The sequence below is a fragment of the Convolutriloba macropyga genome, chromosome 5, assembly GCF_964194025.1.
Source record: "Convolutriloba macropyga chromosome 5, txConMacr16.3, whole genome shotgun sequence".
Lineage (NCBI taxonomy): Eukaryota > Metazoa > Xenacoelomorpha > Acoela > Convolutidae > Convolutriloba > Convolutriloba macropyga.
In genome coordinates this window covers 28,882,988-28,897,894 of record NC_134472.1, presented here as the reverse complement: position 1 = coordinate 28,897,894, position 14,907 = coordinate 28,882,988, and the positions used below count along the sequence as shown (strand labels likewise).

Genomic DNA, 14,907 nt, shown 5'->3' with positions numbered 1-14,907 from the left:
TTGTAGTTGAAGGAACGTCCTCAGTGACTGAGCTGTTCCTCTACACCGCATACATTGCTTTCTTGCAACTTCTGACCGACAGTTCCAAATTCTTCCATAGTGAGGGGCTGCATATGGGTTGAACTTCTACCTGATTCCCTGGTGAAGTAGATGTTCTTCGATCCCTTCTTTGTTCCATGCTGCAATGTAATCGGTGATTCGTGTTCAACTTCCCAAATTCTTTTCCTGTTGTCGCTGATCATTGTGCTAGAATCGCCTCTTTCTTTCATAGGGGACATACTGGCATCGAGACAACTTTCTGTGTCTAATGCGGGTACTACTTCAATATTCACCGTTTTATAGTTAGACTTGTGAACTGACAACCCCGTTGCTATTCGTTTCTTTGCCCAATCTTTGCAGTCCACTCCAAGATTTGAGACATAGTATATTGGCGAGCTTCAATAATTTTCTTTTATAACCTCATGAGTTGTTCAAAATTTCGCAATTCAAACCACACTGTCACACCTTTCGATTGTTTTCTCAATTCGTCCCATTTTGTAATAAACCCGCTCGTCACCAGCTTCAATCAACTGAAGAGTTCGCTTTCTAAAAGGTTTTTGTTTGCTGTACATAGACACACCAATTCTTCAAAGTTGGCAAGTATCCTTTTCGAAATCTATTCCAAATGAGATTTGCGCAACCTTGAGTTTGATGGTCGACAAATTCTTCTGCGCGTGGTAGGTATGGCAAGCAAAGTGTTACCAAGCCAGAACTGATTGTGAGTCAATGCTGACAAGTCATTAGCATCCGAACTGGCTGGAGTCATTGGTCCTGTGTTCAATGTTTGCTCCACGATACACATTGTAGATGAAGGAACGTCCTCAGTGACTGAGCTGTTCCTCTACACCGCATAGATTGCTTTCTTGCAACTTCTGACCGACCGTTCCCATATTCTTCCAAAGTGAGGTGCTGCATGTGGGTTGAACTTCTATCTGATTCCCTGGTGAATTAGATGTTCCTCGATCCCTTCTTTGTTCCGTGCCGTAATGTAATTGGTGATTCTTGTTCATCCTCCAAATTTCTTGTCCTGTTGTCGCTGATCATTGTACTAGGTTCGCCTCTTTCTGTTATAGGGGACATAATGGCATCGAGGCAAATATCTTTGTCTAACATGGGTTACTACTTCTAAATGCACCGTTTTCATTGTTAGACATGTGAACTGACAGCCCGTCCCTTTCCGTTTCTTTTCTCAATCTTTGCAGTCCACTCCGACATTTGTAAAAAGGTGTTGAAGCATCTGACCGTTCCTCGGGTAAATCTGTCATTCCTAGTTTTATCGTTTGTGCCCTTCCACTTCTGCAGGTAACACAATTGTTCTTGATTGAGCGAATGGCGTTTCGTATGGCTAGAATGCACATCTTCTGTTGGACGACGTTTCTGACATTCCTCCTTCGTGTTGATTGTTCTTGTGCTCGTTTCGGAAGAGTAACTGAACTGCGTGATGTTTACAAATTAGCAATAGTGGATGCTTCGCATTGAATTCCAATTTAAATTTGCCCAATCTCCTTTTGGTGCCAATAAGTCCTTCTTCATTAGGAAAGCGTGAGAACTGTAGGATTTGGCCGCCTTTTGCAGATTCTTATTCATTTTTGAGAGACTTCATCTCTTTGCGAAATTTTTTTTGCAGTAGTAGCTTGAAGTTGACTAAATTCGCTTTTTCTCTATTACTTAGGCTGCTCGTTTTTTGCTCTAATTTTCCTTTAGCCTAACAATTCACAAAAGTTCATGAATTGTTCCCACTTTTCAGCTTTCCTCTCTTCAGTTTGTGTCATGAAAACTATTGAGGGTATGTTATCTCCATCTGAGGCAAAGATAAGGTTCACTTTCTTTGACCACCCACTTTCTGCTTGAGAGGTCCTCAATGTCGACTGTTCTCATGCCAATGCCCCTGGTTTACTGATACCACTTACATGCTTCCTCTGTGAAACGTTGGTGTATCCAGTATATCAGCTACTCGATTGGCCAAAAACAAGTGTTGTTTACGATGGCAGTTGTGTATCCACTGCAATATTATTGTTACGTCCGACCAAAATCTGCATTTATGTATCTTCATTTCATGTTCCTTAGCTATATGTTCTGAAAACCCGCCATAACTGTTGCATGCAATTCTGAACGCAGTATTGAAAAAAGTCTCTTCGGCGCCACTCTACATTTTTGAATAGCAAATGCCAAGTGAGCTGTATATTCTTTGGGTTCGAAACGTTGATAGGCTACTGCACACATCTTTTCCTAAGATGCGTCAGCAAACACATGAAGTTCAGTTTTCTCCCTCACTGCATTGAAATATCTATTATCGATGGACATTTCAGCAAAATCTGAATGTTTTTCAAATTCAGGATCTCTGCTGCTTCATTGAGCTCGACCTCGTTGTCCCAATATTGTCAATTTTTAGTCCAAAGGCGTTTCAAAAGCCGCCTCATTTGCAGAGTGAACAGAGCAAACAATTTGATTTTCTAAATATTGAAGATAGTAGCAATTGGATCTTCTTCTGAGTAAGGGTTGTTTCAACTTCGTCATTTGAACCTCTGCACACTTGAACACGTTCATCAGTAACAGTCCATTGTTGTCCAAGCACTGATAAACACTCAGAAAAAGGTTTCACTTCGAGTTTTTTCGGCTGGGTGATTGACTTCAAGTATTGTGGGACTAATTTGGAGACCTCATTTTTGTTGCTTATTAACGTCTCCTGTTCAAATCTGTATTGCGAGAAAAGAGGTTGTAACAAAATGAAGACTTCGATTGATTCTCCTATGTTTCTACCGATTTGATGAAATCATCCATGTGGAAGTTGCTTTGCATTGCATTTGCTGTTATTGGATACATATTGGTCGCATTTGTTTGAGAGCATTGTTTGCTCAAAATGAAGATCTTTTTGCTTCAAATACGTGACGTTGATACCCATATGATTTGACAGATTCGTTAGTCCTTGGCCGCCAAAGAAATGTCAAACAAAATCCACCGTGAACGGGAACTTGCCCTTGCAAAAATATTGATTCGATATCCACTGACAGGGAAATCAATCCTTCAAAAAATCTGATCATTTTTCCATTCAATTTTTGTAGTAGTTCAGCACCTGCTATTAGCTTGTCGTTGAGGCATTTTTCTTCGTTTTTTCCTTCGACATTGCAAAAAAGTCTCAATTTACGTTGCATTTAGCCTTGCATGGAGGGGCTGAAACTATCCTTTCCCAAAAGTGATGTTCACTTCCTACTCGATCATTATCTTTACGAATCCTTGCTCAACGTCTGTATTCATTGGATTTTGTTAGATAATATACAGACTCTGGTACTCTCGGAAAATTCACTCCAATAAGTAAAGCTGACCCAAGGCTGTGTTGTTGTTGTTCGGTACGTTTGGCTCTGGTTCACTGCACAGTATTCCTTCTTCAAAGGGACCGCCTGTAATGGTCGTCATACTATCTAGCATCTTTTATGCCTGCAGTTCCTTCTTTGTGCCTGCAGCCTTTTTCAAATCTTTTGTGAAGGCGGAATGACAGACATTTTGTCTTCTTTTGCTTGTAATATGTCCACTGACTACCCACCGGAGCTCGGTTAAAACAGCGAAAGGTTCTCATTGTTTAGTTCTCAAGCGTCTTGACTACCGATGATGCCAACTTCCTTTATATTGAAACTTCTGTTGGGTAGATAAGTCAGGTGACTGAAGCTTTGCTTTTTTTCGTAGTTTGTGGTTCCAAAAAAGATTGACGGGTGTGCAAACGCTTCGATTGAGTGCACCTTTGATTGTGGTCCCTTTAAGTTGACCCATTATGTCTGCAGATCCTTCGTTCCATGTATGCCAATTACTTCGAGCGTTGCATCGGTGCCTTGGGCTGGAACTTTCTCTTGCTTGTTTTGATCGATGAAGGAAACTGCTGGTTCTCTATCGAGTATAGCATATGTGTCCAACCTGTTGCCAATGCTCTGTATTAAGAAACAAACTTTCTGAAGAAAACTGGTAATTTTTTTTTGAGATTGATTGTTGATGCGCCTACGTTGAATTTGTGATTGCCCTCGTCTATTTGATTTTCTGAGTACAGCAATCAATTGTGCTTCTTGGTACATCCATTTCTACCATACGCATTGACTTTACAATCTTTGATTGCTTGTCCTTAGCCTAGACATCTGTAACAAAAGCGTTGCTTCCTAAATGCTGCACCGATTATTCATACTCCAGTTCCTGAATATTGGACAGTTCCAAGCATTATGGGTGTTATCTGCTATTTATGAGTGCAATTTTTTATAATAAACATAGAACCAACACTTCTCTTGACGATCTTGGTTTTATTTTCCACTGCTATATACAGCGTTGAACTTAAATTTAGATCGCCACTAGTCTTTACCGTTTCGCGGTTTCACGAAATTATATACAGTAACTGAGAAATTAACCAGATCTGATGAGTCTTAAAGTTTCACTTAACTTGCCTTGCGGCGGCTCTCCCGCTATGCATTGATGATCACATTAGGCTTTCCAAATTTCCTCTCCAGAATGCTCCAGGCTGCATCATAGAATTGCCCGGCATCACCCATTCGAGAAACTGTTGACTTGGCCTTACCCGTCAGTAGAATCTTCAGTTGGCTTATTTTGCACAGATTCTGATATTGGTCGTTGTTCCAGAATTGCAACTCACATACTAGACTACTCCTGTCCTTCGAGAGGATTTCCATCGTTCTACTTCTGCTACCTGAATAACAATTGTTGTATCGGAAATCAGCTGCTGGGGAAGAGTCCTGGACTGCGACATCTGATGAACGATAGCGAGAGTTTCGATTATGTGAAAAGTGGCCCGTTCCGTTCGGTTCAGTGGTTGCTCCAAAACGAGCTGTCGGTGTTTCGGGTGTTAGAAAGTTTCCAATTCTACCGGCCCCATCCGGGACATCTCCTTTTAAGGGTCTACTTGAAAGTTGATCTGACGCATAAATTGGTTGAGTGGGAACGAGCATCGTCAACCTCCAAAGAATTTCCCTGCTCGAGTTCTCGTTCTGCTTCTCGTTGTTGATAATTAATCTTGGGTTGTTTTTTTGCGTTTCTAGCTCTAGTTTCTTTCGCCATTCAAACTGTGCCTGTTGAAGTCGCAACTTTGTTTCGAACTGGAGCTTTAGCTTTTTTGACTTTCTTCACTCCATTTTTTCGCTGAAGATTTTTCAGAAATTTTTTCTTTATCCAGATCGTCAATTCTGCTCCGTTTTGCAGCGTTTGAACAAATGCATTGTCCAGTTGTTACCCTCGCTTTCGTTTTGCTTGACAGTTGTTGTTTTGCTCTTGCATTCATTGTTGGTCGCGTGCTTTGGCTTAAATAATTAAGCCATTGAAAGTCCAAATCTGCTCTGCACTCTCTTTTTGTGCTTTAGATGTTAGATCAAGCTTGTTTCGACGCTGCAACTGCTGGCGGATTCTTTCCTCTGGAAGTTAAACAGCCTGTTGATACATAACTATTAGCTTGTTGGGTCAATGTGGACAATTTTTTTTGTAGCCACAAATTAGTTTGTAGCCAAGACTTCGTTTAATGTTAACATTTTTCACCAAGTATCTGCTTGTTGTATTTATTTAGATGTTCACCAAAGCTGTTCTTTACTGAATGTGCTTCAATTTCCTGGCTAGTGTTCGTCTCTGCTTTGTTTATCTTTTTTAAGCAGAGTGTGCACCTCAATTTCCTTTACACTCGAATTGATTAGCACTTTTAGATTTCCTTCGCTGGTGCTTCGCTGTTGGATCGTTCATTTTTTTAGATTCTGCCTTTGGCACTCCCTTCTTCAAATTGGACAGCCGTTTGCATGTCCAGGTAACGCCTGCTCTTCCACAATTTACCAGGAAAATTTTTCACCGACCAGTTCTGTTTAGCGGCTACAAATCTTTCCGTATTTTTGCAGTTTGCTTTTATAACTGAACATACCTTATTTTCTTATCGCTGCATTACGATATCTGTTTGACTATTTGCTTATCATAGTTGTTCTATTTTGATTTGGACTCGATTTAATACAGACCCCTCAATACGAGATTGTTTCATGTATACCACCTCAATTCGATATCTGAACAAACTGAAGACAAACATAAGTCTAAGACCAGTAATGGAAAAGAAAACATAGTTTAAAGCTTAAATTGAGCTTAGTGTTTTGTACTCACGAGCAAGTATACCAGAAAATGTAGCAATAGTTGGATTTCACCTCAAACAAGCTGTAGCTGCAGGACAAAGCAGCAGACATTTTACTGCTCAATAATTCTGCTTCAAAAAGCACATTTAACAAGGCTTAACAAGGCTGAAAATTGTTGTGTTTCAATTAATTTTTGGTAGTTTTTTAAACTCTAATTCTACGTTGATCCTCCCACTGTGAAGATGATGACAGAAAGACGTCAATTTTTCCGTTTAAAGTTGACCTCAAGAATTGTGGTTAATCATGCCGAATATCCCTCAAATATTCCAAATCTGCCTCAGTATTTCGGCGCAGAATTGATGTAATAATAGGTTGTCTTTAAATATAACGTAAACCAACGTGTGTATACGAGAACCTATGAATAACGTAGAGCTGGATTTGTTTGCCTAATAAATTTTTTTACGTTAATTTCTGAAACATAACATATATCAATGTATCGATAATGATATTTCAGAAACGTTTGTTTTGGCAGCAAACTTTTTTTATCAAGCTATTCCGAAAAAACTAAATTATTTAGCTGAGTTTTAAAACAGAACCACAAGGAAAAATGTTTGAGTTTAAAGAGGACGCAAGAAAACCTGTGCAACCTCTAATTACGAAATACTTAGTTGAACTTGAATTATGATAGTTTTTATCAAAAACAATTTTTCTGAATCGTGTTGTAAATGAACATGGGCCTCCATAACTTTTTGTGAAACTAAAGAACTTTGTTTCAACCCCTTTTTAGTTGGGATGAGGAACTATATACTGAAATTTGTTTTTTGCTCAGTCAATTTTGGCCCCTCCAAATATTAATCGTAGATAATTGTGAATGGTATCTTCAGAAGCACTTCAATTATGGAGTTTAAACTGAGAAAAAATTTTGAATTTCTTATTTTTCGAGGAGTTAGCGGAGTTTGAAAATTTTGTAAACATTTGATGATTAAGTACAATTTTGATCAATTTTCGCGTAATATTTGCTGAAATTTATATTATTAGGTGTTAAAATCTTAATTTAAAGCTTTTTTCAATGAATATTTTTATTTTCCTTAAACACAAGCGGCAAAAAAAATCCCATTTCTATTGAAGTGCTCTTTCTTGAATTTTTGTTCAAAATCCTTTGTTTTTTCCTCATGTTGTGTAGACATGTACCTTTTCATATCAAGGTTTTGTTACTGAATACCCCAATTACAACCCAATCGGGCCTGATGAACAGTTGTTTTGTTTCCAATGAAACATCGTTCTTGGCTTCGACTTTCTGTTTTAATAAATTTTAGTGAAGTTTTATGTTTTGCCTGCATTTTTTGCCTTCTTTGGCTCTATGTTAAAAACTCATTGATAAAAGTGCAATTGGTATCTAAATGAACCTACCTAGTGCTTTGAATGCTTACCTAAATGTTCTCTTGCCTTAAAGTTTTTCGAAAGAAAGTTTCAATTGTTAACCGCTTTTAATTATAATCGGCGAGATTGTAGATCTGTCCTTCTAATGTCAGGTCTATTATGATTTTTAGTGACTACAAAAGCAGTCCTGTTAGCAGTTTTCTCTTCTAACGGTTGTTTTTTTTTAATTTGATGCTGGGAGTTTTTAAAAGTTTTGGGGTTTTTGGATATTTGTTCACAATTGTGGTTCTTTTGCAGTCTTTTTTATTTATAACAATACCAAAAACTCAATTTGGCGTTGAAATGAATTTTATCACAATATACAGAAAGTTATCGGCGAACCGACTATTTTTTTTATGGCGTACACGCTTTCTTCTGTCAATTTTCTATTGATTTTTTTTGGTTTTTGCGTTTATTTGTTGTCTTCATTTTGGTCAAAAGACTTTGCCTAATTAACGACTAATTCCGTTGGCTTCCATTCGAGGTAAAGATTAACTTGCTTATTGAATAGCGTTTTGAATTGTTAGTTTTGAGGGCTCTGATACTACTAGTTGTCTCTTAAATTTAGTAATTTTTAGATATCAGATCATTATCGTTAGTTTTTTTGAAGTCACATTTTCACAATGCTGAGAGATCCCACTGGTGTGAAAAAGAAAATCACTTTAACACATCCGTGTTTTTTGACTGAGTACTTGATACTTACTTCTCCAGTTCTTGCTGTTTTTTGAACGGTTCCTATTTTCTTCTTTTGTTTAGTTGAAACATTAGTCTCCTCAATGAGATGTGCGTCCTGTTTTTTTGTTTAAAAATCAACCTTTCTTGGTTTTTTGTAATAGCTGATGTTTTATGTCATGTATAGTATGCGTTTTCTTAGAAAAAAATGTGAGCGGTAATTTTTGTGTTCCTTGTTGTTGTCTTTTTATATATTTTCCTGGACACCAAGTCCCATGTCCTTTCCTAAATTGTTTGTCTTTTTTTTCCGTTTTTTTTGTATCTCTAGTTCTTTCAAAATCCTGTCCTATGAAATAATTTTACCAAAAAAAACTCCTTCGAGGACTGACATGTAAATATTTTTTGAAAGAATTTATAGTTACAAGCTAGGGGTTTTGTACGGATTTTGAAAAAAAAATCGGGGAGTATTTGAACTTTGCGATTTTTCTTCTTTCTGTCGACTGGTTATCTTTTCCCCCTGTAGACAGGTCCCATCTACATTGTAAATGTGGACAATTGAATTTTTGTAGTTTAGGCTTTTTCTAAAATTTATCTTTCTCTTTCAGGCTCGATGGTACTTTATTTTTACTTTTAAAAAACTTTATGTTTACTGAAACAAAATGTTATGTTACAAAATTTTATGTTACTGAAACAAAGAATTAGAACGAACTGGACATTTCATTAAAAATTGAGGTGAGGGAATGTTCACAGAAAAAGAAACGTTAAAAAATTGTCTGAAAATTGTCTCAAATTGTTTCCTCAAAAGACGCAAATTTTTTTCTTGTTTTTCTTTGCCATATGAAGACATTGACAAAACGATAAGGTACAATAAGATACTTGCTTTAGCAATGATAGACGCGAGAAAAACCCACTAATTGTTGTAAAGGATTGATTTTTGGCCAACATTTTAGCTAAAACTGATTTAAAAATTTAGGCTAAATTGCCTGACATTGTGGACAGAAAAGCGTGAGTTTTTTTTCCAAAAAATGCAAATTTCCTGAGATTTCTCTTTGAAGTGAATTTCTAGACGCAGCGAGCTTCAAATTGATACCAAATTGGCTAGCATGCGATGCCCTCAAAAAGATTATCTGATCAAAAAAGTGGGGCTAGCATAAAGTTCTCCCATTTTTTTTCAAAAAGTGTGGGAACAATAAAGCACGATTCGATAAAAGTGAATTTGGGACTTGCAAACAGAACTTCAGGACGTTAATTTGAAAAATTTTAATAACATTCTTCAAAAATATTTTAATTACACACCGTCTCCGCACTGATTTCGTTTGCATTCATTATGGGGATGTTCCTACTAACAGAAATTTGCTGTTTTTTTAATGATTTTTGAGATTAAGTCTGTTAATTGTATTAGCGCCATAGCGCCAAAACTTGGAAATTGTTAACATATGTTCGTACCGAGATTCAAGTTTTGGTCTTCAAAAATATTTTTTATAATTGGTAGCTGTTCCTTTTAAGCTAAACCTGTTTTGACATCTTGTTCTCGATGCGAAAATCTATATAAACTTATGTACCTGAAATTTTCATTTTGAAATCAAGTTATGAACACTTAAATTAGAGCCATAAACTTGAACTGTTGAGTCAAAGTTTTTAGATAATTTTGGGTATTTGGGTAAATGATGACGTTTGAAAAGTTTTACTAAATTTCGTGTAGTTTTCAGGTAGTTTTAGGCAAGAATTTTAGACTGAACAGTTCCCTGAAAAAAATTTTCAGGTAAATTTAGCTAAAGTTTTGTTGCTGTGTCTCGTGTATTTTTATTATTACGAAATGGATAATTCACTTCTAATGGAAGCTTAATTGAAATTTTTCACCGAATTTTAATGAGGCAGATCATAGGAGATCAATTACATAATCGTTTTTACTTGTGCCACACTTAATTAAGCCTGCTTTTAGGCCTACGAGAACCTTCTGAAAGAAGCATGCCTGAACATTGGTCTCATGTCCAGGAAAAAAGCAAGATCTGAAGGCCTTCACATGAGGTTCGAAGTGAGAAGTTGTCTGGTGGACAAAATGCTGCAAGAGATAGCCAGTCGCAGGAATATCATTGACGATACTCTGAGTGTAATCACGGAAACTACAGCCGAGTTTGCTGATTTTCATTTGTGATGAAGCATTGTATGAGGATCACCCAAACAAATTGACAATAAGAAGAACTAGAAGCAAAAAATTTTCACTAGAGAATTCCAAAATAAAAGCTATTTTTATTAAAATTTGAAGAAAACATTCTAAAACGTGCGCCCAAACTTGTTAGTTAAAATAGACCTTATTTACAAGACGATATTAGTGGAAAGCTAACATTAAACTTCATTACCTTTGGACAATTTTCTGAAAACGCTAAAGCATAGTCTAATATTTCCAGAATTCTCGATCCGGAGAGCTAAATTTAGAGGATATCATATACAAAATGATGATTATCTTCCGATGATAGCAAGCAACTCTCATGGCTATAATTTTGGATATCAAAATAATTTAACGCAGAACTTATTTATATTTGTATAATTTGCATGTCATATTGAATTACAAACTAATATGATATACTCATATTTTTTAGAGCAAAGAGGTGTTGTTTAGAAATTATTAAAAAGATTTCATTGCTTGAACACCGTCAATGATTTTTTAGAGTCATAGTGTTAACTTCAAAAAACGACTCAAAAGTTTTAATAAAAATGATAGTAGTTGTCAAATTCGCAAATAAGTTTTAGATTATCCGCAAAAAAATGTCGATGTGATTGATCCGATGAGAGGCAATGACGTACACTCCATCTTACAGGGATTCACATCACTAAAACAAACAAATGTAAACATAGCCGAAAGATTGTGCAAACGAGTTGAAGGATCGCCTTGGACAAGAGAAGCCCTCAAACTAACCTACCTATAATATAAAACTACCCCGAAAAAAGCGAGCCAAAGAAAGAAAGAACGAGTCCTTTATCATACCACAAATTTATATTTATAATAAACCAATTGGAGAGCAATGCTGGGACAACAATGATGTCCTTTTTAAAGTTATGATCACTCCACCTAATTTTTCAAAAATGCCGATAATTGACGGAAAAGTTTTCTCGCAATTTGGAAGAGAAAAATATTTTGAACTAAAAAGTTTTATTTGTAATTAAAACGAACGTTTCAGAATTACGCGTTCATTGTCAATTTAAATCAAAAATATTGTAAAGTGAATAAAAAAATCTAAAATGCATTTACATTGACTTCAGCTAATTAAGTCTACTTCTATGTATTGAATCAAGGTAAAATCAAACAATTTACATTTCTATATATGAAGTCTTGCTTAAAAATTTGTTATGTACAAATCATTCGACTATTTTCAAACCCCTTTACTTACCATATTTCGTCCGAGCAATGAATCCTATGTTTCCCTTTCTTTTGTCCAGAGCCTTGCTTTCTTTATTTTCTATGGAAAAAATGGAAGACTCAATAAGCACAAGAAAAGCGTCAATTTAAGAAAAAGCAAAAAGCAACTAATAGTTGAGATTTGATTATGATGTAATGTTATAAACCTTCTCCCAAAAACTCCCAAAATTATGATTTTAAACGCTGCACGCCTCCGATAAATGTTTTGGATTAGTAAGAAAACAGTTGCTTGGAAACTTAAGATAAATTGTGCAACAAAACTTGAGAAAACATCGGTATTCTAGTTATCGGGACATGTAAAAAATGAAAGCGATAAGCGACGCATTATTGGTTCCAAAGACTTTTTTGAACAAAAAATTGACAAATTTTTGTGTTTGTCATGTATAGAAACAAGGCGGCTCGGTAATGTGCGATGGCACATAAGATTCCGACCCCGCCTATCCATAATTTTGGCATAATTGTCTACCAAATGAGGAACAGATAGAAAACCCCAAAAATTATTTTTTGGGAAGCCAAAAAACCCAAAAAAGCCCAAGTATTTTTTCAAAAAAATTGTGTATGAACGATAAGATAGCCTTCAAAGCAAATAACTCAGTGGAGTAAAAATTGATGCATTAGATTGCTGTGATATGCCAATAATAAGAAAGCGAGTCAAGACGAACAGGAAATCAAACAACAACAACAACAAACATTAATTACATCAAAAAATTTATGTCCGTTCTAAAAAACGAAATTTATTAACAAAGTCAACATACCGTCATATAAACCTAAAACAAATCTAAATAACTTATAAATCACCAGAAAATATATGGGACCAGTCGATAAGACGGTTTGGTAACAATTAGACAAAAAAGAACAAAAAGAGTAAAGTTAAAAAATTCGCTTATTTTTTTGAAACAATTAACTTTAAAGAAACGAAAACCATTGAAATCAAGTAGAATATTAAAAAAAAATTACGATTACCAATGATTCTATAGAAGGGCATTAGGACCTGCCCTTATTCTTTTTTTTATGCGGCTAAAAAGAACAAAAATTAACATACAAAAATTCAATTGAAATTTGCCAGAAAACGCTGTCGAAACCATCAAGCCATATTTTGGCCCTCAAAAAATATTCGATTGCGCCTTCTCCAAACAGCGATATTGTACTATGTGGCCATTCTTTAGTGAGACTAGGTAACAAGTAGACAAAAAAGCGAAGCGCAAAAGTATGTAAGAATTTTGATTTTTTTCGAAACAAAAAAACATCCAAAGTCATGAAAGACAACAATTACAAAAAATTATTTAAATAGGGTCGTTTATTCATTCAAAGGAAGCCTTTAAGACCTGCAATTATCCAGAATATTTTTGCGTCTACAAAAAGAACGTCAAATATGACAAAAACCAAATTAATTCACTTTTTTGTGAAAAACCAGTGTGGAAGCTAGTAATGTCGTAACCAATTCTTTAAAAAGTAGATTTTGGGACACGAATCCCTTTTGAAACCTCCCCCTGACACCCATAATGTCATATTTGACCTGTAATTAACTAACAAGAGTAGGTAACAAAAAGAAAAATAAAAAGAACAAAATTGCGAAGTTAAAAAGTTTTTTTTATAGTTTTGGAAAACGATTGTTTTCAAAGTCATGAAAAACATCAGCTATCTACTAATATCAGAATATTGGTTCATCTATTCTTTAATGGAAAGCCAATGAAATCTATCACTATACAGGAAATTTCATATGACCGAAAGGACAAAGTAAAAATGACAGTTAAAGTTCAATTAATTTCTTCAAGAAAAAGGTGTCGAGGCCGTTAAAACGATAATCTATATCTTTCAGGATTTTAATATAATCAATTGGGCTCTTTTTTGAACGCTAATAATGTGATATGAGAACTGTCAATAACGTGATAATGTGACAAAACTTGAAAACGTAAAAAACTGGCAAATTTCTAAAAACAAAAAAATCTGAAACCTAGTAGTATCAAAGTCAGAAAACAATAACTTCAGGCTTAAAACGCAACGGAGTCTAAATTTTAAACAATAGAACGAAGAAGCTGTCTTTCTTTGCTGACACTAGGCTAGAAGTTGATATGGTCAGTTTTATTTATTAAAAAAAGTCTTTTTTTTTCAAAAATAAAGACCGTCCAACTACGATTTTTTTTGGATTGTAACAGTCCAAAATTGGCCCAAAACTAGCCCTGCTAATGCTTTTTGTCTGTTAGGAACAATTGATTTTTTGAATAGTGGAGATACAGATAATTTGTTAGTTGAAAACTCAAAAACAAATTCTGCATGTTTGATAATCAAAGAGTAAAATTATCAAAAAACGGCGAAGTTTTAATTACAGAGCACTCTCAGCGGAAACTGAAGTAGGAATACCCCCCTCTGAGTTTACAAAGATTGTATGAGTGTTGTGTTGGGGTGTACTGCCGGCAAAATTAATCAAAGTGGACTAAAGTAGCGTATTTCGTGCTATTTTTGATGAAAAAGGCTGAATTTTGAAAAATTTATCCAGAATTTTTGACCAAAAAATTAAATCAAAACAATCAACAATGCTTGTTTGTCTTTAAAAATAAAATCAACGACACTATTCATAAAAATTTTAACAAATTTTGGCAAAATTGTCGAAAATTTCGGCAAAAATTCCGGAAAATGTGAATAAAAACAACGTGAATTCACTCTACTTTTCTCAGAAATTTAAACCTCGATAACTCCCTGTAGAGAACGAAAAACAAAAAAATCTTTTTAATTCTATATTCTACGCTGCACGAGCGTTCTAATGATACCAGTCTCAACTCTCTACAATAAATATATCGATCGGCGAAAATTGACTGAACAAAAAAAAACCCATTTGAGTATATAGTTCCTCACCCCTCAAGAGGGTCGGAACAATAAAATTTAAAAGACGCAGTGACATTGTTTTTGTTGCAACTAAATCTTGAATGTCAGCTATATCTCTCAATGCTCAACAGCTGTGTTCAATTCAGGCTGGAGCAAATGTTTTCTTGGCTTCCTCTCTAAACGTTTTATTAAAACATTTGTGATTTTCTACTTCCAATCGTATTTTTTGTAAATTGTCTCCTGTCGTTATCTTATGTTTTTTTTTTGAATCGGACAAATTGTATTCAATATTTGCCTGTTTTCCTTTTTTTCCTGATTTTGTTTTTTTCGGTAGTATTAATAAATCTTCTTGAGGTATCGACCGTTGCTTTTTCTAGGAAGCAAAAAACGATCTTCTACAATGTCTGGACTTTTTCTTCAATCATGTTCTTCATATCTGATTTTTCA

At 35.3% G+C, this 14,907-nt stretch overlaps 1 protein-coding gene across 6 annotated transcripts in view; it reads left to right on the top strand.

Moving 5' to 3' along the window:
• Positions 1-10,796, top strand: part of LOC142339296 (uncharacterized) — a 106,273-nt gene extending 95,477 nt beyond the window's left edge. For all 6 annotated transcript variants that reach the window (XM_075389232.1, XM_075389228.1, XM_075389231.1 and 3 more), the window contains one exon: positions 10,162-10,796. In XM_075389232.1, coding sequence (XP_075245347.1) covers positions 10,162-10,374 — 213 coding nt within the window. In that variant the 3' untranslated portion in view covers positions 10,375-10,796. The remainder of the gene's footprint in view (positions 1-10,161) is intronic.
• Positions 10,797-14,907: the final 4,111 nt, after the last annotated feature.